General features: G+C 40.0%; 1 protein-coding gene across 2 annotated transcripts; it reads right to left on the reverse strand.

Annotated features, from left to right (window-relative positions):
* Positions 1–467: 467 nt before the first annotated feature.
* CASP3 (caspase 3) lies at positions 468–26,313 on the reverse strand. Of its 2 annotated transcripts, none has more exons than XM_032800394.2 (7): positions 26,250–26,313; positions 9,836–9,928; positions 7,997–8,121; positions 7,277–7,405; positions 3,779–3,954; positions 3,163–3,280; positions 468–2,120 (listed from the first exon to the last, which is right to left on the reverse strand). In XM_032800394.2, the coding sequence occupies exons 2-7, from the start codon at positions 9,907–9,909 to the stop codon at positions 1,894–1,896; spliced, it is 849 nt and encodes a 282-aa protein (XP_032656285.1). In that variant the 5' UTR covers positions 9,910–9,928; positions 26,250–26,313; the 3' UTR covers positions 468–1,893. The 2 variants fall into 2 exon arrangements, with proteins under 2 accessions (XP_032656285.1, XP_074922501.1); XM_075066400.1 differs by lacking the exon at positions 26,250–26,313 and adding an exon at positions 15,203–15,276.
* Between the last annotated feature and the right edge of the window lie 74 nt (positions 26,314–26,387).

Below are 26,387 nucleotides of genomic sequence, written 5' to 3' on the forward strand. Positions count from 1 at the left end.
CTGGCAACAAATGAGAATTCTGCACTTGGATGAGGTCAATATCTAACTCATCTAACTTATTTTAAAGGCGTAGAACACATATAAACATAGGGCCAAATTCTGCCCTTAAATATATCTGCACACCACCAACTCAATTAAAGGAAGTTACATGCACATCTGAGGATATAATTTCAGAGAAATAACTGACAGAAAATTAGTTGCCCTAATAACTCAATTGTTTGAATAAGCACATACATTTCCATGGAGGTTTATAACTTTGCATGGATAATACCAGATACCCTGAGAATTCAGTTTCAAAGCATAGTATTTGAAGTTACCTCTCAATTTTTGGTGTGAAGAGGGGGAGGAGGAAGACGCATCACAACACACAGAGGGGGGAAAAAGCAATTAAACAAAATAAAAGTTAGAACCTGATGATTTCTGCGGATTTAAAATGAATGGTAGAATAAAGACAGAAAAGCACTGTATTTAACTTAGGCAATATTTAATTTAATAAGTAAAAAAGATCCAAAAAGACTCCTTATTGAAATGACAAGGTGTAGTTGCTACCATTAGTTATTCAACTTATTTTTAAAAAAGTTTAAAAAGTCTTATCTGCAAGCGTTCAATGCAGCCATTACAATTCTGAGTTTTCTTTTTCATTAATCAAAAGGTGTAGATTGTCACAGTCTGAATCAATGAAGATAAAAAATTATTTTATGATTTAATATATAACAAAAAAATCTGCTTCACTTTTGTTTTATTATTTCCTGTACTCCAATATTAGTGTAGTTTACTGTCACAAAATGAAAAATCAAAAGAACTAATTTACTGTGTCATATTTTACTCAATATGCCTGTTTTACCAAACCTTTAAAGTTAATTATCAAATTTGATACTAGACAAAAACCACTGACTTCTCCAACACTACAAATCTACTTTATGGGACAGATGAAATGTGGTATTTATATAATGCAAAGCAAAACAAAAAATCCTATCAAATACAGATGAAAAATGAAAATTTACCATTCAGAAATGCAGTTCCATTTGCTGCCTTGCAGGATCGAGACCAAAGTGGTTGTAAGAGGTGTTGAGAACCCTCATATCCCAGGGAGTTGAGGGTGGAATGCAAAGAGCATTTTGCAAGACAGGCATCTTAATTCCTCAACTCCAAAAATCAATTGTATTAATTGTATTTTTAAGTGGGTAGTAAGCACTGAAAAGCTAAGTCTCATAACTTTTCATATTTGATAGAAAGTTAAAAAGCCAGAGCGTAGGACAAAAAATTGTTTGAAACTCTGAATAAGATACAGTATTGTATAAACAAATGTAATAACCTGCTTCTACAGTTTACACATTTCTCTGTAGTACTTTTAAAACCCACTCATTTGTAGTGACACTAATACAATATTCCCAAAAATAATAAAGTGGCACTGGTATATGCCATATTCTGAATCTGTTCCCTAATTATGTAAAAAATGGAAAGAGAAACTATTCCGAATACACTAATTTCTTCTCTCTCTTCCTCCAGCCAGAATGAAATGTAATGTAATGTCATACTAGAACCAATAAGCGATTCAACCTCTCTCTTTCTTCCATTTGCCCAGAAAGCAGGTAATATAGATTAGTAGTAATCCTCTGGAATTACTTTCAAGTTTGTCCATATTTAGTTACCTGAACCTGAGTTTCTGAGAGAGCAACACCAAGTTCTACTGTTCTAATAATGGACAAGTTCAGCTTTGAGTAGGGTCTTAAAGTCTCATCTATATTACCTACATAGAATAGTAAACACTAATTCAGATTTGTAAGTGATATTCAGTGTTAGTTTTGTTTTCTCACAGTTTGTGCATACATTACAAAAACAAATGTGTGAAATTATTTAGTGGGAGAAATGTAAGTTACAAGGTGAAGTTCTTTAGTGCGCAAAGTACAGTTCTTTGGTGAGCATGGACACAATACACGGAATCTGCTTCTTTCCATGAAAACCTGGTTGGTTTGAATACGAACTAAATTGTGCCACTTTGCGATTTACACGTGTTAGTATCTGCATAAGCTCAAGTTTCTTTGCATGTTGTTTCAGCATCAAACATAGCGACTGAATAAACCAGGAGCCTTCTGATGAGTTTCTCCAGGAGTAATAGCCTACAGAAGAATAAATTGTTAAGTAAAATACACTTAATTGGTCCAGTGTAGTGGCCTGTGACTGCATAACAATCAGGAAAAAATATTTGCAAGAGTCATTTTCTTGGGAACAATGAATCAAGTGTAATCAAGAGTTAAAATAATTAAAAAAAGGTTTTAAAATAAATGACTCTAGCTTGTTATTTAAATAAACACAATATACTTTCAATAGACATGACCACTCCATCTCCAAAACACAACACAAAGAGTTCAGATTGCCTAACCCTGACCTCCTTTACTAATCTAGACAAACCCTAGACAAAGGAAGAGTCAAAGCTGGGCAATCCATCTTTCACCACCCAGTGTTCTAAGTGCAGCAGCAGTTTCTATTTAATTACACCATTAAAAGATACATATACATCAGGAAGAGAGGACAGTATAGACAGATTCAGGATTCAGTTGCTCAGACCTCAGCATCACCGTCCTTGCCCTTCTCCAATCTACTGTATGCAGGAATAAAGCTAGTAATCTATTCTCTGCCATTGAAATTGTGGATGGCATCAGAGGAGTTCTAATACAATGTCTCATATGGACAATAGGAAGAATTAGATGACCTCGTCACATTATGTTTGTATTAATCACTATTTCTGGATTGTGCAGGAATTTCAAGTGAACGTGGAATCTATACATCAGAAGAAAACTTGATTGTCAGGTACTTCCAAAGGCATCCCAAATAATAATATACTTTTGTATCTTGCCATAATTTATTTGCATAGATCTGATTAACAGGGCACACAGTACTACTGCAAATGAATGTTTGAGTCTGGAGGGTTTGACAGTGAAAAAAATACCTTAACATTCAATTTATTGTAGGAATAGGCATTTCACGCTCTATCTTACTTTGTGCATAAGCACAAGAAAGTGAAATAAGAAAGGCAACGGGAATTGTTTTATAAAGAATAAAAAAAATGTATTCAACCACCTTCAAGTCAAGTTTAACATTAATACAGACAAACATCTATGTATTTTAGCAATGAAGAATTTTGACATGAATCTCTCTTACCTGGAACAGTAGAATATGCATATAGGAAGTCTGCTTCTACAGGCATTTTCTGACATGTATTTTCCTCTGAGCTACTGTCTGTTTCAACTCCAGAATCTAATTCTGTCCCTCTACAAGCCTGGAGAGAAAGGAGGGGAAACAAATTGAAAAAACTGTAAAGATCAGCAGTAAACATCACCACGCTGTCCACTGTTAATTCAAACTCTGACATATCCCTGATGTGAAACAATTAAATGAACTATAAAAAGAATGAGATTCCTATACTTAACATTTTTTAGTTCTGTTTGAATGCCAAGTACGGCAATCGGAGTTTATGTAATTGATTGCATGAGTTTGACTAAATTATGGGTTTATTAATTTAAAATTTTGGTTTTGCATATAAGAATCTATTGAAATTCTGACTGTTGTTTCAAAGATTTCTGGGTAGCCCTGACAGAATGCATAACTTGACCTATTACAACATCTGCCTACTTATATAAAGCCAAACAGTGCCACTTTTACTCTGCAAGTGGTCCCTTTGAAATCAATATAAGCAGTATAAAATTCTGAGCTTTGCCTCATCACCTAATGGAAAACTTGTATTATTCAAGTATGTAGCAGCTCAGCTGTGCTTTACCTGAAAGAAGAAGAGTTTTGGCTTTCCCACAAGACTCTTACATCTGTCTCCTCTGAACAGGCCTGTTAATATTTTCAGTTCAAAAGGACCATCTGTACCATAGATTAATCCATCTTCACCATGACTTAACACCACACAAACAAAACTACTTCGATTGCTGTGATCATCTTTAGCAACTAGAAAAAGATAAGAGAAATAATTGGTGTTTGAAACTTCTCATGTATTAGAAAAGTATGTTTATGATGATGTTAACAAGGACCTTATTTGGCAACACTGGGTTCAACAATCGCTTACACATACACATGCAGGCCAGCCATTGTGCCTCACCTGTGACAATGAGAAACCACCCATGGCAAACATTAGGAGTAGATTATGTAGTTGGCTGCCTTGGGCATTTAATTTTTGGGAGTGGCTCTTGCATGGCTGTTCCCTACACTCCTAGCAGTCAAGACAGGTTCTGACGATCTGCCCCTTTTAAGTCTCATGCATTGTTCAGAGCAGCAGTCGTATCTGGGGCAAGAAGCAACTAAAAAAAAACAACACCACAACAACAACGCAACCCAACCCAGTCGCCTCCACCTGCACCAGAAGGGAGAACTTTGGGAGAGTGGGTGTTTGCCCCTTTACTGGTATCCTTCACTTCCTCTGCACTGCTGCATACTTGTGGAACAGAGTGCCAAAGCCTTTAGTGCTAACTCTACAATACCCTGGGTAAAAGGCTAGGTGAATCTCTATGTCCATTTAGTCCTCCACTGAGAGGGTCAACAAGGCTGAAAATTGATGACAGCTATGATGATGATGGTTTTTGTAATATAAACAATATATCCAATGAGATCTAGACAAAAAACAAACTTTCTACATGGTAATGTTGGATCACTACCAACCTGGATTATATTTGAACCAGGGACACTGTAATAAGAGGGCAACTATCATATTACCAATCCCCCATAATCATCTGTCTGCTCTCTCAATGGTTAATTATTTACTACTGAACTTTTATTATAGATCCCTATCTTCTCATCCAATTTTATCTTAGTGATATTTGATATTATAGAAATGTATATTCTTAAACAAGAAGTCAGCGTTCTACAACAGTATCTCTTAGTTTCAACAACTCCTATTTCATCTGTGTTTGTGGCTTTTTATTTTCCCACCATTTACTAATATGAGCGTTTTAAGGCTCAGTTCTTGGCTCTTTTTACTATTGAGAACACAGCAATTCTAGCTCATACTTAAGACATAACTTCTAGCTCAGCTCTTACCAATAGTACCCTATCTATATTTCTATGTTAGAGACATCCAACTCTATATCTTCTTTAGTTAATTCTTTAATCACTAGCTCCCATCTATTGCAATTAATTTCTTTTATAATTTTTCTAATCATTCTACTCTACAACATCAAGTGATCCAGAATGTTCCCCCCAGAATATTCTTTTCCTTCAGAAAGAGGAACCATGTTACAGCTTTCTACCTCTGAATCCAATTCAAAATATCATTCCTGATTTTCAAAATTATTCATAAACTGCTCGACCCTTCCTCTAACCTTGCATTTGCCTATTCCTCATCTCACTCTGCTCCTATGATGTTATTCATAGAATCATAGCAATGTAGGAGTGGAAAGGACCTTGACAGGTCATCTAGTCCAGTTCCCTGCATTCAAGGCAGGATTAAGTAATAACTAGACCATTCTTGACGTGTTTGTCTAACCTGTCCTTAAAAACCTCCAAAGACAGAGATTCCACAAGCTCCCTAGGCAAACTGTTCCAGTGCTTAACCACCCTGACAGTTAGGAAGTTTTTCCTAATGTCCAACCTAAACCTCTTTTGCTGCAATTTAAGCCCATTGTTTCTTCCTCTATCTTTAGAGGTTAGCGAGAACAATTTTTCACCCTCCTCTTTATAACAGCCTTTTATGTACTTGAAAACTTATGTCCTCCCCCAGTCTTCTCTTCTCCAGACTAAACAAACCATTTTTTTTTTCAATCTTCTCTCATAGGTCATGTTTTCTAGACTTTAATCATTTTTGTTGCTCGCCTCTGGACTTTCTCCAATTTGTCCACATCCTTCCTGAAATATGATGCCCAGAACTGGACACAATACTTCAGCTGAGGTCTTATCAGCATGGAGTAGAGCAGAAGAATTACTTCTCGGGTCTTGATTACAATACTCCTGCTAATACATCTCAGAATGATGTTTGCTTTATTTGCAATAGTGTTACGCTTTTGACTCAGATTTAGCCAGTGATCCACTATGACCCCCATCTTCCACAGTACTCCTCCCTAGGCAGTCATTTCCCATTTTGTATGTGTACAACTGATTGGTCCTTCCTAAGAAGAATTCCATCCTATTTACTTCAGATTATTTCTCCAATTTGTCCGTATCATTTCGAATTTTAATCCTATCCTCCGAAGCACTTGCAACCCTCCCCCCAGCTTGGTATCGTCCGCAAACTTTATAAAAGTGTACTCTTTATGCCATTATCTAAATCACAGACGAAAACGTTGAACAGAACCAGACCCAGGACCGACCCCTGCAGGACCCCACTTGACATGCCTTCCCAGCTTGACTCTATTGTTCTCCTTCCCAGGATTTTACAGATTAGGTGGGGCAGTTGGTAGCTCACTTTTACTGCATCATTATGTAGATTTCTCTCTCTCTAGCATGGTTTAGGAGGACCATGTACTGTAATCAAAATGACAAAATAAGAGAGACTGTATTCCTGGTTTTTCCTGGTACTGTTCTCCCAAAGATCGAGCAAATGTTAGGGACAAGGGCAGACCTTGCTAAGATGCCACAATAACCTGTGATAGGTGATGTGCACAGAAGTAAAGGCAGATGAGGGTAGCAGCCTTGTAGCAGAAATTTAAAAAAAATCTTAAACATGTGCCTTTCTTTCACTGTGAATGTAACAGGAAGGAGGTATTAGGAAATGTGAAAAGAAAAAGTTTAGTTAAACACAGTGGCATTTAAGCAGACTAACTAGTTTAGAAATAGACAGTAAAGCAGACCTCTACATAAAGACACTTTATAGTCTAAAATAGATTTTTTTAAAAATCCTTCATTCTCTTTCCAAACTAGGAATTGTGACAGAAAAGTAACATGTAAATAATCTCAGTTAGTTCTGAACACCTACCTGGAGGTAAAAGAGTTCAGATTCTGAGGACAGCAGCAAAAATTGCACATAGGGCTCAGTCCTGCAAGGTGCTGAACATGGGGCTAATCCCACAAAGCACTGAAGCATGTGAGTAGCCATACACAGTCAATGAACTACTCACATGCTTAAAGTGAGTCATGTGCTTTGCTGGATCATCCCAGAGGGCTCAGCAACTTGCAGGATCAAGCCCAAAGAACCTATTTTGTTTTGTTTTTTTCTTTTAGCATCCACAATTTCCCACTTGTAAATAGTACTGACCACTTACTCTTATCTAAAATTTTCAAGTATATAATTTTAGACTACAGATACATTTTAATAATACAGACCCAGATCATTACTACTTACCATTTTGCAAGATGTCAAACATTTGCTTCCCTGTACGATCATTGTGAAGGTTGACTTTATATCCCAAACTCATAAAAGTATCTCTAACGTGTGCAGCATCTGCATCAGTACCAGATCGGAATGACATTCCTTTGTATTTGAAAAGAAGAATCACTTTAACTTGATGTAAAAAACACAGTATAGCTGATTTGAGCTGTCAGAGCCAAATTCTGCTCAGTTATACCAGGATAAGTCTAGACCAACTCCACTGAAGCAAATACTCCAGATTTACACCAGCGCAGCAGAGCAGAATTTGACTCTATGCATTTATCACAAATAAAGCAAAAAGATTTTTTATTTCAAAATGAAAATTTTGAAAAAAAAACCAAAAAAAAAAAACCCCTAAAGCCCCCACCAACAACAGTCTATGGGCCTAAGCAATCACATTAACATCTCTAAAACTGCAAAAAAAAAAAAAAAAAAAAAAAAAAAAAAAAAAAAAAGATACTGGCTGTTAAAATCAGCTTGATAAGTATGATTTCCTACACTTGTAACCCCCCCCCTTACAAATAGATATTTGGAAGTAGCTACCATGAGAATTTACACATTTAAACCATTACATTTTTACATTAAAAACATCAGTCATCTGGTTGCATATTTAAGTTTAAAGAACATTACATTTTACCAATTTCTCTGAATTAAGAAGAGCTTTAAAAACAAAATAGAAATATGAACAGTTACCAGTGGCTGGCAGGAAGTTCTTATTATTTATTATTATACATATCCCAATTTCTGGATAATCCATTTTGTAACTCTCATCTGGCTGTATTCCAGAGTCCATGGATTTGCTAACAGGCAGGCTCCTTCTGTATGGAAACCAGATGATATAACAGATGAGTTCACAAAAAAACAACCATTCTTAACAAGATCAAACTTCCAAAACTGATTTATAAGCTTAGTCTTTTTCTAATTTTTCTCCATATTTTTTTGGTAAGGTTCTTTTGCAACTAGTGAAAGTGATGATAATTTTCACTACTTGCACTTTAAATATTGTAAGTACTTCTATGAGATCAAATCAACCCCTTGATTTTTAAGTCACTAGGGCTCCATATGGGTGCTGGAGCAACAGCTAGCAGGATTACTTTGCATAGCAAGGCTCCAAACTGTGAAACTGACTGCATACAGTTCTGTCAAACTGAAATGAAATGAAAAAAAAAAAAAAATCGATTTTTTATCTCGCATTTTCAGTAATCTAATATGCAACTTGTACCAATTTTAAGTAAAAATATGTAGACAGAAGTATGTCTAAACTGATAGTACCCCGCAAAGGGGAATATAAAAACCTAAATTATGAAAACAGATGGCCAAAACAAGAAGCACCATCAACAAAAAATTGTATCCTTCATACTGTTTCCTTTTATACTCAGACATATAACACAACTCCTACTTACATCAATATACAACAGTTGTGTGTGTATCTGAGGGCAGAATTGGTGCTAAGAGTTTAAACTTAAAATTCAATTCCATCAAAAAGCTACATTAACAGAAAGTTAAGATTGCACATGCTAAGTGCCCAAGAGCTAGGAAATGACTTAAGTTAAAACTTCATGTGTAACCTTAATTCTGTTCCTATGTGTACATTAATTGCAGTACAGTCCATTACTCTCATCCTGCTTAAATTTTACTCAACAAATACTCACAGTGATGTCACTAATCACATACCTGAAGTTAGCACATATGTAAACATTGCAAGAGTGGAGTCTATATGATCACATCACATTCTATTTTTCAAATAATACAACAAACAGGTTTTTTAAACCCAACAACAATAGGTATGTATGTGCAGCAGCTTGCAGTTCTGAGTAGTATATGTATACCAGATAGAGACCATGAAAGTAATTTATATTACTGCCCAGCGGACATACAAAATCCACAGAGCCCCAGGCAAAGACTAATGTGGAACATTTATCGAGTGTCTGCACTCTTTACGAGCTACACAAAAGTGTTCACAAAAACTGATGCGAGTCCTGTGCAAAGTTATTCTCAATACTGAAACTGTTATACGCCTTCTGGATAAAGTTGTCAAAGCACCAAGCCCATACAGCTTCACAGACGCAACTTTATGCTTGCTGAGAATCCCTTGCTTTACTCATTGTCTCCTTCCACTAAATGTTTCAACTAAGGTAGCCTCACCCTCATTGTACATATTACAACGTTAGTGTCACTGCACTTTAACCGTACTCTGCCTATGCAGAACTTGATTTTCAAAAGCTTGTAAGGCTGCCAAATCCAAACCAATGTTAACTGGAACATTTAAAGGAACTATTGGTCAGCTCTTAGGGCGACACGGACTCCCCAGTCTATGTTTTTTATTCTTTAATTCCTTCATATTATAAATAGTCTAATGCAAAACTAATTTTTTAAAAGTTATTTACTAACATTGCAATATTGATGAACTAATCTTTGTGATATTTATTCAGTTTGTGTTATTTGCAGTTTCGCCATACAATTTCATTAGGGCTCCTTCTCAGGACATTAAATATTAAATGTATTAAAGAAAACTAGAAACACCACACTCACCCTTGGGAACCAAAGAGAGATTTTGCATCTGCCTCATCGTGACCTGATTGCAGTCCATCTTTTACATCTGCCATTGTTGTTCTTATTTGTTAACTTGAAAACATAAGAAAATAGAAAAGTAAGACACAAATTCCTTTTATTCACAATTTAACTACAACTGTTTCCTGTTGCTGTGCTATTTTGAGGAACTTCAGAGGGACCTAACAAAATTAGGCAATTGGGTAGCATGATCGATAAAATCCAGTGTTTACATATTCAAAAGAAGGAATTTGGGTGGAAGGAATATGGATTCTGTAGAAACTGTACCCACTATTAACTGTACCCACTCATTGTGGATGGTTTAATGAAAACCACCAACTCAAAAACTCAATTAAATATTAGGCTGTAGAAACAGATGGACAGAAAAAAAATCTGAAAATAATATAATGTTATTACTGCACTTTGAAGTTCCAATCACCTCCTCCCAAAAGAGACACACGGAAATAAAAGAGGTCCAGAGACAGGCAATACAAATGATTTGAGACTTCCATAGGAGGACAGATACTAGATTGTAAGTTCTTTGAGAGAAGGACCATGTTTTCCTATGGGTTCATATGGGTTCAGCACTTAGCACAACTGGGTCTCATCCTAGTGAGCATATGGATGCTATTGTAACACAAATAATTAAAAAAAAAAAAAGATTAAACAACAGAACAGTATAGAGAGCATATATTGGGTGTGTCTATTTATCTTCCATCATAACACAGGAAAAGGAACTTACAAGGAAATTGAGAGGCAACAAGTTTAAAACCAATTAAATATACATATATTTTTAAAACACACAATGCAATTGTTCCTGTGGAACAACTGTCACAAGTTATCAAGTCCAAGATTTAACAGCATTCAAAAAAGGGTTAGACATAGCAAGAAAATTTATCGTTACACGTTAGAGATGACAAAGAAGTGAGAGCGATAAACCCTCGTGCTTCACGGACTAAGCCAGCTATGAAACGACAAGCGTTTGAAAGAAACTTCCTTGATGGGCTACTTATTCCATATTTGTCCATTGCGAGGATTGTTGCATCACCTTCTGAAGTATGTGATAGAACGGATCTATATAAAATTTTAAATAGATATTAAGATATTAAGATATTAAGTTGCAAGTGTTGCTGATCAGACAAGATGAAGAAAAATAGTATTTTCTGCTTTGGTTAAGCGTGGAGGTGGCAATGCAAGTTTGATCCTTTCACAGCCATGTTGTTGTTTTATTGATTTCCCCCCTTGCTCTAGTCAATGTGTGTCTTAATATATTGTGAATATCCTCAGAACCATGTGAGTTCATCTTCTGTGGATGCAATTATTAATGCATCAAAAGCGTTAACATCATTACATGCACCTCTATTTTTAAAGAAAAAAGTTTATTATTTTTTCAGTGGCTTCAAAAGATGTCCCATGTATACTCCAGGTACGTTTTCTATATCAATTGGGGCTCTAATGTAATTAAGACAACTTCTTGGCCACTAAATGTTTCCAGTCTATTTTTGCAGACCTGAAAGCTAGGATCCTGGAAATCAGCAGAAGATTAGATTCCCTGGATGTGAACCTGCAAGGGGACCAAATATGGCATAATCCTACCCTAAATTTTAACAGTTGCCTTCAGGACAATCAAATGTACGGGGAAATGTGTCTGCGCTGCTAAACTTGCCTGCTCAGCACTATGAGCACATACTGTAGCACTGGACAAGGAGCATCAATTAAATTGCTTTAGTCTTTTTTTTTAAATCAAAGAGAAGAATATAGAGAGAAAAGAAAAGACATGGTGGCCTGAGAATAAAATATTGTGGAAAGAGATAGATACAGATAGAGAGAGTGGTCTAATGTCAGCACATATTCACATAAAACCAAATGTAGTTCTTTATGGCCGTCTACACTATGGTTTAAATCGATTTAAACAGCGTTAAATCGATTTAACGCTGTACCCCTCACACTACAATGCTCTTATATTGATATAAAGAGCACTTTATATCGATTCTGTACTCCTCCCAGATGAAAGGAGTAGCGCTAAAATCGATATAAACATATTGGATTGGTTAGTGTGGACGGAAATCGACGTTATTGGCCTCCAGGCGGTATCCCACAGTGCACCACTGACCGGCTGGAAGCAATCTGAACTCGGATGCAGTGGCGGTAACAGGAAAGCCCGCAAACTTTTCAATTACATTCTGTTTGCCCAGCGTGAGCTCTGATCAACACAGGGTGGCGAGCAGTCCCAAATCCAAAAAGAGCTCCAGCATGGACCGTACGAGAGAACTGGTCTGATTGCTTTATGGGGAGCAAATCTGTTCTATCAAAGCTCCGTTACAGAAGACGAATGCCAAAGCGTTTGAAAAAATCTCCAGGCTACACAGTGCTGCATGACAAGTGTAACGGAAAGCCAAGAATCAAATGGACGCTCATGGAGGAGGGAGGGGGTACTGAGGACTCCAGCTATCCACAGTCCACAGCAGTCTCTGAAAAGTATTTTCATTCTTGGCTGAGCTCCCCAATGTCTTAGGTTCAAACACAGTGTCTGGTGTGGTTCAGGAATAGCTCTCAGTTTCTTCCCCCCCCCCTCACCACGTGAAAGAAAAGGAAGAAAATCATTTCTTGACTTCTTTCAATGTCACCCTATGTGTATGAATTGTGTGGTAGACACGATGCTGCAGCAGTGAAGAGCAGTATCTGCTCTGCTCCTCTCCCCTCCCCGGTAGTAGACGTACAATATGACTGATATCCATTGTCGCATCAGCCCGTGAGTGCTCCTGGCTGGCCTTAGGTGAGGCTGGCCAGGGCGCCTGGGTAAAAATGGAATGACTCCCAGTTTTTCCAGTAGATGGTACAGAACGGCTGGTAACCGTCTTCCTCATAGCAACTGGGGCTGAGCTTCAATCAGCCCTTCCCTTTCCTGTGTAAAGAAAAGATTCTGTACTGCCTGGACTGTCATAGCCCCGGGGGCTGCCTCCCCCTCATTTATCTCACTAACAAGTCTCTGTTTCTTATTCCTGCATTCTTTATAACTTCATGACACAAATGGGGGGACACTGCCATTGTAGCCAGGAAGGTTGGGGGAGGAGGGAAACAACGGGTGGGGTTGTTGCAGGGGCACCCCTGTGAATACTGACACGAGCAGCTGTGCTCTGATACACTGGTCCTCTAGTATACTTGCCCTTATTCTAGGCAGGACTGACTGCCTCGGCTGATCTCAGCCAGGGGCACTCATGATAGCAGTAGACAGTCAGAGGGGAGAGATAACTGTCATCTCATTGCCAGTTTACTCCGGCAGTAGGCGTACAGACGACTGTAACCATCTCTGCTATCATGCAAAAGCAAAGAAGCTGCTGTGTAGCGCTGGAGTATCGCCTCTGTCCGCGGCATCCAGTACACATACGGTGCCGGAAAAAAAAAAGCTGAACAGGCTCCATGGTTGCCGTGCTATGGCGTCTGCCAGGGCAATCCAGGGAAAAACGGTGCGAAAGGATTGTCTGTCTGTTGTTTTCCGGAGGAAGGATGACTGACACATTTACCCAGAACCAACCACGACAATGAGGTCAACCCAGAATTCAAGGGCAGGGGAGACTGCAGAACTATGGATAGCTACGGAATAGCTACCCACAATGCAAGCCTTCAGAAATCCGACGCTAGCCCCTAGCCTCGGACCATGGACGCACAACGCCGAATTACTGTGCCTAGTGTGGCCGCGTGAAATCGAATTTATAATATCAGTTTTATGAAAGCGATTTTAGCTAATTCGATATTATCGCGTAGTGTTGACGTGGCCTACGTTAGGACAACATGGGCCGGATGACTTTGTAGACAATGTACTATGCTCCAGGAAGAAGCCCCTAGCAAACTCTCTGGCCAACTGATAAGGCTGCATTAAAAGATTACAGAGCCAAAAGCAGGGCTTACCTTTATTCAGTGCCTTTTTCGAGTGGAGGGTGGGGAATTAGGAGATTGCAGAACCTCCAGAAAGAGCAGGAGCATACACAAAAAGGAGTAGATTCAAAGAAAGAGGAGAAAAAAAGATGCACACAACAAGAAAGGGGTAGAAAAGAGACAGAAAATGGCAGAAAGAAATTGCTAGTAGACTGAAACAAAAAAAGAATACAAATCTTTCACCATTGTGCATATTTTTCCATTTCATAATTCTTAGTTTGGTTACAGATCAGGAGTCTTTAAAAGATGAAACTGCAGAAATATTTTAAAATGAGGTGTATTATTTATTGCCCTCAACACTACAATATCTAAGCACCTATTGAATTGGTGTTTCTAATCTGTGCAAGCTCCGCTCCTAAGTAGCTTGCAGGGATCAGAAACTCTCTCAGGACTTGTCTACACTACCAAGCTTTGTTGACAAAACTTATGACAACACCTAAAAGTTGACAAAAGAAAAATTGCCAAAGGGTGTTCACACTTGCTCCCTCTGTCAACAGATCATGTCCACATTAGGGACACCATCATTGACAGAGTGAGCGATGCACCATGGATATGCTCCCACAGTGCAGTGCTGTGGGAAGGAAGAGATGATTGCTGCGTACATACTAATATAAATTAATAGAGTAACAATGAATACTTTAGATAGGAAAAATAAGTGGGGCCTTCAGCACATAATGACCTTAAATTAATTCTTCCTCCCCACAGTTTCACGGTGACTGAAGTCAGATATGTTTGGTCTGCTCCAGTGATTCTAAATTATGTTTTTTTGTGACATCACAGTTACTACGAGAGCCCACTTGACTTGGACAATAGGGCCTCTAGTAAGTGGTACTTTTGAATTATAACACGGTTCAGTGCTTATATAAATATTTTAAACAATATAAAAACACTTGGAAAAACCATGCTACAAAATACAAAAATGCCACTTACTACACCCCCTTTGGCCAAATCCACGGCTCAGCATGGTTCCAGTGGCAGCTACAATTTCCAGTCAGATGCATTCTATGGCATCTGAGTGGAGATGGCCTGTGCACCTTTTGGACGCTGAAGTGCCAGGAAAAAGTTAGGGTAAGATCAGTTATGTGCTGAATGTCCTATTTACCTTAGATATTTGAGCATTAAGTAACTACAGATTCATTTATATCATTTTCAAAATGAGACCTGTCGTTCACCTTTAATGTTTATGGAATTTTGAGTCTCTTAATGAAGCAAGTTAGCTACACTTTTAAAAAAAAAAACAGACACAGAGACCCATCAGCAGACATCTGTTTTTTTGCTGTGCACTCAGACACACGCTATCAGTAACAATTTTTCTCTATTCCATAGCACCGATGCCAATACCACATAATAGCAATGCTCTTGGGAGGGCAATGCTCATTCTTGCTGACTTAAGAGTACTAAGAATTACCTCACCTTAGTTAGCTAATGCAATGATGTAATTTTCTGTCAAGGAAAATGCACATTTATCCAGGGAGGATGATCTCATGCTGAGGGGACAAAAAAGTACCTTTGAGCGAACATGTTTAGAATTAATTATAATTGTTCTGCTCTTTGAATGTTTTTTCATGAGTCTTAAAATATCAGTTATGTGCACGCAGTCAGATAATAGCAACTGTAAACAGCAAAGGAAGCTTTTAAAACCTGATGTGATTACTAGCAGAATGCTGATCCTTTTTCCTTAGCTTTTGGGACATTTGATTTACCCTTTAGGATCATTTGATTTGTTTTATTAAAAAAATTAAATGATCAAATGGATAAAAAGATACTTTTTCTAGAGCTTCCTAAGGACGGAAGGGGCAAAGAGAGAATCTGTTGAAACAGGTCCCGAAATTAGAGCTGCTGGCAAACTACAACAAATGACTGCAGTAACAGTCTCCCTGTACAACATATTATTCAAATATTTGTTTTTTTAAATGAGTAGAGCTGTTCTAAGTTATCCCTTTTGCTGGGAAAATGATCAACTAATCAAATAATTTCTTGACCATAGTCAAATGACTTAGAGGAACTGCAAACACTAACTCCATCTGAACCTACAGAAATTAAACTCACTCAGGCAATGCTTCACTGTATGGCATTCATGTTTTAAGTCAATGCAATCACCAAAGATTTTTTTTTTGTACTATAGGTCTGAATTATGAAACTTACAAGGGAAATTAATGATAGAGAATCAGAGTGTAAATAACATTAAAGTTTCTTTTACTTGGAAGCAAATAACTGAACCATCTTTGGTTTCTTCACACTCCGTGAAATATGCAAACCATAAGGGACAAAGACAGCACATGTTCAATATATGCCCGCTATGTTATGAAGCTCTGCTCAGAGTAAAATAAATGTCTCAAAACAAATGTCTCAATGTCTTTTTTTTATACTTACTCTGACTTCCTCCCACAGTTGACTATTTCCGGTGTTCCATTATAATCATGTAAAGTGGGAAACTGTAAACTATGTGAACAAATAGACTATATGCATACAGGAAATACCGGAATGAACACTACAGCTCTCTAAAATGAATAGCTAGTACAGGGGAAGGTAACCTATGGCATGGGTGGCCAAGGTGGCACGCGAGCCGATTTTCAGTGGCACTCACAATGCCTGGTCCTGGCCACTGGTCCGGGGAGCTCTGCATTTTAATTTAATTTTAAATGAAGTTTCTTAAACATTTTAAAAATCTTATTTACTTTACATACAACTATAGTTTAGTTATATATTATAGACTTATAGAAAGAGATCTTCTAAAAACCTTAGAATGTATTACTGGCACGCAAAACCTTAAATTAGAGTGAATAAATGAAGACTTGGCACGCTACTTCTGAAAGGCTGCCGACCGCTGAGCTAGTATACAAGGAAAAAAAATTCAAACCAAACCAAAACTAGAATATTTGTCTCTTAAAACCTCAAATTACAAATGTTTAAACTACAGATTTAAATTCTGTATATGAAAATATACCAGTACCAAATATTGCACTTTTTGGTAACCATTATGCTACTGAAACCTTGGTTTGTGGTTACTACTGGCTAGGTGAGTTGCTCACCTAACAAGAGACCACAAGCCACAAAGTACATGATCAGAAAAATGTCATGCAAGCCATTTTTTAGCATAGCATCCATTAGCATCACTTTAAAGTGAAAAGATTAACATCACAATGTGTATAAATACTGTAAAATAGTTACTAAAATAGTTCTACTCAAATAATTTTGAAAGACTGCAGTGCTGGGCCACTGTTGAGGGGACAAGAAGTGAAAAGGAAAGTGCTTTGCAACAGCCACTTGCAGACAATTATAGCAGCGTGAAAAGTTCTAATGAGATTTTCATCCAGTCGTCTATGGATGGAAAGTCAACAATAAATGACACTGGTCCTTGATAGTCAATACTGATAATACATTTCCCCACCTGGAAAGAAGTATCTTTTCCGACCTCCCAATCTCCTAAAGCAGAATTTTTAAAGTCTCTCATTGTATGAATGATCAAGTAAAAGCTTCACAAACTATTGCTGTTCACAGAACACAGTTGGTGAATAGTTGCATTGGATGTCAGTTAAATAAAAAGCAAAATGATGCAATATGGTTAATAATAACAGGGGAAGGATAGCTCAGTGGTTTGAGCATTGGCCAGCTAAACCCAGGGTTGTGAGTTCAATCCATTAGGGGGCCATTTAGGGATCTGTGGCAAAAATCAGTCTAGGGATTGGTCCTAAGTTGAGCAGGGGGTTGGACTAGATGACCATCTGAGGTCTCTTCCAACCCTGATATTCTATGAATACATATTATATGATATTTCAAAATTCAGCTAGTCTCTTCAATACTGCATTTGAAACTGCCTATTAATTTATTGAAATGATCAGTACAGTAACAAATTTTCTTCTTCTCAAATTTCCTTCCTCTGTCTCCTAAAAAAAAAAAAATCCTTAACCCAATAATTTAGAGGAAAAAAATACACTTTGCAGTATTCTGCAGAAACTGTATTTTCCAGGAGCAGCTGAAGTATGATGTGGATATATTTGTATTTACTGCACAGGGGCTCCATTTTCAGAACGCTTCAAAGCACAAAGATTTTTTTGGAATAATAGCAACTTGCTACTAAACAATGGGCAAGTCTACAAGGAGAGAGATTTAAGGTGGAAGAAGTTAATACAGACTGACAGGCAATTTCTTCCAATACAACTAATCCAAGATTATTTTTATTTGTAAATTGATACTCAGAAAATGTGCTCAGACAAAATACAGGCAATACTCCACAAATATTGAAGGATTGGACAGAGTTCAGAGAAGAGCTACAAGAATGATCTGAGGGCTGGAAAACATGCTTTACAATGAGAGACTTAAAATAGTTTCAGATCCTTATCAGAGAGTGTGTAGAGGTAACTTGATCACATACAAAAACAGAGGATATCCAATACTGGAGGGCTCTTTAACCTAGCAGACAGTGCCATAACAATGTTCAATGGCTGAAAGCTGAAGCTAGAAAAGTTCAAACTGGAAATTAGGTGCAATTTAACAGTGTAGTTAATCACTGGAACATCTTAACCTAGGGAAATGGCAGATTTGCTATCACTTAAAAACATCTTTAAATCTAGACTGGATATCTTTCTAAAAGATGTTCTTTAGTTCAAACATGAGTTCTCAGGCTCAAAGCAGAAATTCTGGGGTTAAATTCAATGGTCTGCAGAAAGTTAGACTAGATTACCATAATGGTGCCTTTCCCCACTGTCCAGAAAAGGGGCAAGACACACCCAATACTCCATCCCCACTGGATTCACATGGGGGTAAACTCCACAAATGCAAATTACAGCTTTCCTTGTTTGCATTGGTGCAGATATTTCGGTAACTGGCAATCAGTTGCTGGAAACAGGATAAATTCTCAGTGTAGACATGGCTCAGCTATTCACTCCTGACCATTTTAGCAGAAACATCCTGCTACACTGGGACTGTGGATGGAGCTTAAAGTACCACCAACTTTCCCCCTCAACACCAATATAACCCCTAGCTTAAACAAAGCTGATTCTGTTTAAAATACATCAACTATATAAAGCAACAAAGAGTCCTGTGGCACCTTAGAAACTAACAGACGTATTGTAGCATAAGTTTTCGTGGGTGAATACCCACTTCATCAGATGAATGTAGTGGAAATTTCCAGAGACAGGTATAAATATGCAGGCAAAAAAATCAATCTAGAGATAATGAGGTTAGTTCAATCAGGGAGGATGAAGCCCTCTTCTAGCAGTTGAAGTGTGAACACCAAGGGAGGAGAAACTGCTTTTGTAGTTGGCTAGCCATCCACAGTCTTTGTTTAATCCTGAGCTGATGATGTCAAATTTGCAAATGAACTGAAGCTCAGCAATTTCTCTTTGAAGTCTGGTCCAGAAGTTTTCTTGCTGCAGGATGGCTACCTTTAAATCTGCTATTGTGTGTCCAGGGAGGTTGAAGTGTTCTCCTACAGGTTTTTGTATACTGCCATTCTGAATATCTGACTTGTGTCCATTTATGCTTTTATGTAGGGATTGTCCAGTTTGGCCAATGTACATAGCAGAGGGGCATTGCTGGCACATGATGGCATATATTACATTGGTGGACGTGCAGGTGAATGAACCGGTGTTGTGGCTGATCTGGTTAGGTCTGGTGACGGTGTTGCTGGTGTAGATATGTGGGCAGAGTTGGGATCAAGGTTTGTTGCATGGATTGGTTCCTGAGCTAGGGTTACTATGGTGCGGTGAGAATATGCTTAAGGTTGGTGGGCTGTCAGTGGATGAGGACTGGACTGCCTCCCAAGGCCTCTGAAAGCAAGGGATCATTGTCCAGGATGGGTTGTAGATCATTGATGATACGCTGGAGAGGTTTCAGATGAGGAGTGTAGGTGATGGCCAGTGGAGTTCTGTTGGTTTCTTTCTTGGGCTTGTCTTGCAGCAGAAGGCTTCTGGGTACATGCCTGACTGCTGATTTGTTTCCTTATTTCCTCATGCGGGTATCACAGTTTTGAGAGTGCTTGGTGAAGATCTTGTAGGTGCTGGTCTCTGTCTGAGGGGGTGGAGCAAATGCGGTTGAACCTCAGCGCTTGGCTGTAGAGGATGGATCGTGTGGTATGTCCGGGATGGAAGCTGGAGGCATGAAAGTAGGTATAGTGGTCGGTGGGTTTTTGGTATAGGGTGGTGTTAATGTAACCATCACTTATGTGTACCATGGTGTCTAGGAAGTGGATCTCCCATGTAGATTGGTCCAGGCTAAGGTTGATGGTGGGGTGGAAGCTGCTGAAATCGTGGTAGAATTCTTCCAGAGTCTCCTTCCCATGGATCCAGATGATGAAGATGTCATCAATGCAGCGTAGGTAGAAAAGGTGTGAGAGTGGACGAGAGCTGAGGAAGTGTTGTTCCAGGTCAGCCATAAAAATGTTGGCATATTGTGGGGCCATGCAGGTGCCCATAGCGGTGTCACTGGTCTGGAGGTATATATTGTCACCAAATTTGAAATAATTGTCCATGAGGATAAAGTCACAAAGTTCAGCAACCAGTTGTGCTGTGGCATCATCAGGGATACTGGTCCTGATGGCTTGTATTTCATCTGTGTGTGGGATGTTTGTGTAGAGAGCCTCTACATCCATGGTGGCTTGGATGGTGTTTTCTGGAAGGTCATCAATGCACTGCAGTTTTCTCAGGAAATCAGTGGTGTCATGGAGATAGCTGGGAGTGCTGCTGGCATAGGGTCTGAGTAGAGAGTCCACATATCCAGACAGTCCTTCAGTGAGAGTGCCAATTCCAGAGATGATGGGGTGTCTGCGATTTCCAGGTTTGTGGATATTGGGTAGATAGGTAGAATAACCCCGGTGGGGGCTCTAAGGGTATGCTAATTTGTTCTTGTGTTAGCGTAGGGAGTGTCCTGAGTAGATGGTGCAGTTTCTTAGTGTATTCCTCCATGGGATCTGAGGAAAGGGGCCTGTAGAATTTGGTATTGGAGAGTTATCTGGCTGCCTCCTTTTGCTAGTCAGACCTGTTTATCACGACAACAGTACCTCCTTTATCAGCTTCTTTGATTATAATATCAGGGTTGTTTCTGAGGCTGTGGATGGCATTGTGTTTTGTACAACTGTTATACAATGTTCAACTATATAGTATCTTACTGATGTCATCACCATATCATATTTTTTGCTGCTGCTGCTGCTTAGGGAGCACACAACATTTAACACAGTGGCTACATTACATTAGTATTTTGAGAACTCAGTGCAAATTTTTTAAAACTATCTATTCAGATTACAATATTAAGGTAGGGGACATTTGGGTGTTAGGTTACTTCATAGAGCCGGGGTAGTAAACAGGCGGACCGTGGGCCAAATCCAGACTGCCAGATACTTTTGAACGGACCCCAGAATCTTTTAATTTACTTATCATTATTGTTGTTATTTTCGCTAGTCTGGATTTTCACCAAGAAATTTGGACCTTGACAAAAAAATAATTGACCATCCCTGCCACAGAATCTCCTCTGTAATTTCTATATAGCAAGATAGCTCAAGGCTTATTTCTATTCTACAGGGAGTCCTTGGACTTATGACACCCGACTTACATCAGATGCCACTTACAAGACTTTTCAACTGACTGCCAGTTTTGCCCTCACTACGCTCAATTTGCATAAAGTTCGCTTGAAATATTTCCTAGTTGTGTTATGCTGGTATGGAGCTGGAAAGGGTTGCTTCTGATTGGCTTCGAGGCAGCAGGGTAGCTTGTTGCTGGGTAGGGTTGCCAATTGTTTTTGATTGGCTCCTGATTCTGGGTTCGGCCAGTCAGAAAGCTTGAACAATGATTGGCTGAGGCTCAGCATGTGTGCCATTCTCCCTAGCTTTCTGAGCAGCACATGTGAGTGTATATATTTATTTGAATGCTGTTTACAAAATACAGTGTACAGTAAATACATTGTTTCAGAGTAGCAGCTGTGTTAGTCTGTATCCGCAAAAAGAACAGGAGTACCTGTAGCACCTTAGAGACTAACATTTATTTCAGCATGAGCTTTCGTGAACTACAGCTCACTTCTTCGGATGCATAGAATGGAACACACACACAGGAGATATTTGGTATGCATACTTCCACCTTTTCATGTTCTCTGTATGTATAAATATCTCCTGTCTGTGTGTTCCATTCTGTGCATCCGAAGAAGTGAGCTGTAGTTCACAAAAGCTCATGCTGAAATAAATTTGTTAGTCTCTAAGGTGCCACAAGTACTCCTGTTCTTTTTTTAGTAAATACATTGATGTTGCAACATTAGTAATCCATAATTAATTTAGTACAAAAATCTGGGTTATTGTGGTGAAAATAGTGTATCAAGCCTTGGTTCAGGAACGAATCCCCTGTTCATACCATTGATTCCTATGGGAAAAGCAGTTTCAACTTACAACGTTTCGATTTACAATTCGTTCCTCAGAATTGCGTTGTGTTATAAATCCGAGGATTTCCTGTATACAGGTTCTTATACTGAACTCAATGTAGTTTCTAAGCCCACTCCAGTAGTTCATTAAGCAGTGTGTAGTTTATTTTCTCTCATCTTCTTCCCAGAGGGAGAATTGGGTGTACTCTGTAGTATTTTGTTTTGGTTTGTTTTAAATGCACGTGGCTATGAATTTATGTTAGCAAAGGCAGAGTTGAAGAAATGTGCCTTGCAGTTGGAGCAGAAGGTGATGAGGTTTGTGATGGTCCTTAGGTTCAGTGGGAGTTTATTTTACAATCTCAACTGGCCCCTGAAAAAGTCCTGTATACTACGCAGAAGAGTTTTAACTTTATGGTAGAAAGTCCCACGGTGCCTGAAGAAGTGACAAAGACCTGTATAGCTGTATATAACTCATTGTTGGCCATTTCCTAACCAACCAGAGATGGTAAAAAGTCACTGATGGATACTGCTATGTGAGAATTTAGCATCAGCAAGGAATCCAGGAGCACTCCTAAACTACAGACGGAACTGACCAATTGTGGATGTGTACCTTCAACTAAAGGAGATGGCAGCATGGTTGCACAATTTTCAAAATTCCTTTCTTTGCTCAGATTCAGTTTTAATCAGAAGTTCTTCACCCATGAGCTGATCTCTTCCAACCACTGGGCTTTACTGGGAGTAGTTTATGGTGATATGTAGTGACAGATAGGTAGAGTTTTGTGCCCTGTAGATGGATCTTTGTTCTGTTGCAGAGGCTTACTGAAGCCAATGGAATATTAGCACTTGGGTCCAATTGTATACTGTAAGGTTATAACTTCAGTCAATCAGTCACAAAGAGTCAGTGACAGAGCAGATACTAAACTTTTTCCTTCTAAAGTGCTAATCCTGCACTCAGATACATGTGGGCAGACCTATCTACACAGACTGACTTCAACAGGGATCCACATAGCTGCCTGTGTGGATCTGATTGCAGAATGGGCCTTAGACAATACAGCTCCAATGCCCCAACACTGTGCTCTGGAGAAACGAGTTGAGGAGGTACCATTTTTCAGGTAAGACTTAAAACTGATGTGAGGAGCTGACCAGCAGTGGTCACTGAAGATTCTGTAGTAAACAACTTGGGCAAATGCCACTGCCAGTTTTCTGTCCTACACTTAACTCTTCGGGGAATTCTGTGCCACTGCACATGCACAAAATTTATGTTCCCCGCAGACTGCTTTGCTTCCCTGCAGAAAAATGACTTTCTGACAGGGAAACAAAGTGAAGCCACAAGCTTGGTCATGCAACCCTCCCCAGCAGTATGTTTTGGGTGCCCAGGGCAGCTGGCAGACAGGTAAATCACTGGGGAGCAAGAGGCAAAACTTGGGAAGACCCAGCTGGTGGCTCCTACCTTGCACCAGGCTCAGCTGCTAGTCCTGGCTGGACTGGGGAGGACAGGACTTCCTCTTGCCCCTGCACAGCATCTAGGGCCTGTCAGACCCACCCTCAGATTTCTCCCCGAGCTGCAGGAAGCTCTGCAAACCCCTGCACTCCCGACAGTTCCTGCAACCACTGCTCCTCAGCTGCAGGGGGAGGGATTCCTGTACAGGGAGCTTTTCCCCATCCGCCCAACCCCCATGCATCCAGACGCTCTCATACTCAGACCCTCCAGCTGACACCCCCTCCCCTTGCTATGAGTCTCATTTCCCAGGCACCTGGCCCACCCCAACGAGCCATCCACACCCAGATCTCCACCCCTCTGAGCCAAAACCAGCTGCACCTGGATCCCAACCCCACTGAGCTCCACACCCCTAGCATCTGAACCCCTCACTGAGCCCCCTGTAGAACTGATAAATGAAATTGTTTTTAATTGTTCACTTTATTAATGTAACTTCTGTTCACCATTCACTACACTTGCCTGCATTGTAACTTCTGTTCACTGTTTGCCATATTGTAATTCAAACCCCATTTTAAAACGCTCACTCCATTTTGTAAAAGCTTCCTCCAACCTTCATTTTGCAAACCCGCGTAACTATAGTATATTTTAGATTGTGAATGAGGCATGTATGGATGATAAAAATCAACCTCCAGCCCAGCTGTCGTGATGAGGTGAAGTTCACTCCACGGCTGAAGACCTAGACACAGTGAACACACGTAAAAGCATTCACCCTAAAAGAAAGACAAAGACAACAGAAGGAAGATCAACGCAGGTTCAGGCTGAAGTCACGCCTGCAATTGACGGGTGTCAATCCAACCAAAGGCAGTGTGATTCAGCCAGACATAGCTTTTGATCCAAACTAAAACCTGTAATAGAAGGTGAGAATAAGAGCTTGGTAACATTCTGGCCAACATGGAGCCAGCCACCGCTGATTAATTTAACACGCAGAATGCCCTATAAGCTGTCTTGGTCTATGGTTTGCTGCGCCTCCAGGAGCTCCGGTGCACCTGACCCGGACTCGGCTCACTCTTGTGTACAGAGTACTGGCCAGTATTCTGTCCACGCAACTTTAAGCTGGTAACTATCTATCTACACGAACTTGTATGATGATTGTGTGAATGGAGATAGTCTATATATATATACTATATCTATATATGATATTATAATCAATATAGAATAAGAAACCAAACCACATTGTTTGCTGTTATCTTTTATTTTATTATGGTATTTACAATAAATGTGACAAATGTCTTGTCCCCTTTAAGATCTTGCTAGTTTTTATTGGTATAACACCCCCACACCCAGATAGCCATGCTGAACTCTATCCCAACAAAGCTCCCCCACCACTGAGCCCAACCACCTTCACCTGGACCCCCTACAGAGTCCCATTACTGTTACCCCTAGAACCCCGCAACAAGCCCCTGTGCACCCAGATCCCTCTCAACCTACACCTGGATCCACCCACATTAAGCCCCATCTACACCTGGATCTTGCTTTACAGACCATGCCTGCCCACACAGAGGGGCAGGGCCCTAGGGTGTTTCTGAGGCAGGCCAGGTACTTGCACTGTGTCAGGGTCAGGTGCAGCCTGTGCTCCTCAGTGTCATGATGAAGCCTCCACATTTATTTGACAAATAAAATTTGCAGAGTTTTAAAATATTGTGCACAGAATTTTAATATTTTTGGCAACAAATGCCCTCAGGCATATTTACTCCAATTTAGTATTACTATATGCTGACAGTGAGAGGAGCTGAAAGATTAGACTGGGAGTTTAATTAATTACTATTACTATTTCCATACAAAACCTTAAAGTAAATTTAATTAGATTTCTTTCAACATTCTCTCACAGCACCGTGTAAGAACATGAGAGTCAAACAAACTCTAGGAAACTGAAAATGGTTAGTCTATTCTAGCTGTGCATGCAGGAGGGAAAAGAAAGCATCTTGCATTGTATTACAGTAAAAAAAAAATCGTCTTCATTAATTCATATTGCATCCATATTTAGCTTTTAACAGTACTTTACTTTCATATTTTGACACTGTAAGGCATTATGGGTACGGTCTTGCCTACACTTGGAAATTTCCTGGAATAGTTATTCCGAAAGAACTAGTCTAGACGAGTTAAGCGAACCCGGACAAAGGCTGTCACGGGCTGGGGCTGGAATAAGAGCGCCTTATACAGAAATAACTACCGACAACACATAATTATTCCGGAAGAGCTATGGGGGACTTGACAGCAAGCGCAGCCCCGGAACCCTGTTAACCCCACCCTGCCGCTCCGCAGAAGTGGCTGTATGTCGGCGGCGGGTGCCAGGCTCGCAGCGCCTGTCGCCTCGAGAAGGGCGAGGGGGGAAGGTGCCTCGGGCAGTAACCCCGGATCATCTGTTACCTCCACGCCAGGCAGCGAGAACGAGCCAAGCCCCCTTTCCGGAGCGAGCCCCGCTGCTCCGCTCAGAGCCCAGCCCGGGACCAGGGCAGCCAGAGCCGCCCGGGCTCTTTGTTCGCCCGAAGGCAGCGAGACTAGGAGCTGCCTGGGCTAAGCGGGGGGCAGCGCCACCCTGCGAGGAGCCAGGCTCCGGCAACCCCCCCCACCCCATGGGGACCCCACGCCTCGACTGCTGCTCCCGCCGCGCCCCGGTACCTGCGGGGCGCTCCCGGTCCAGTACAGCCACTGACCAGCCACCGCCTCCCGCTCGCCGCTCTAGAGGAGACTGCGCATGCGCGCCGGGCTGGGTGTCCGTTGGACGCAGCCGCTCGCTCCGCCCCGGCCCCGCCTTGC

Source organism: Chelonoidis abingdonii, chromosome 5 (assembly GCF_003597395.2).
Source record: "Chelonoidis abingdonii isolate Lonesome George chromosome 5, CheloAbing_2.0, whole genome shotgun sequence".
Lineage (NCBI taxonomy): Eukaryota > Metazoa > Chordata > Testudines > Testudinidae > Chelonoidis > Chelonoidis abingdonii.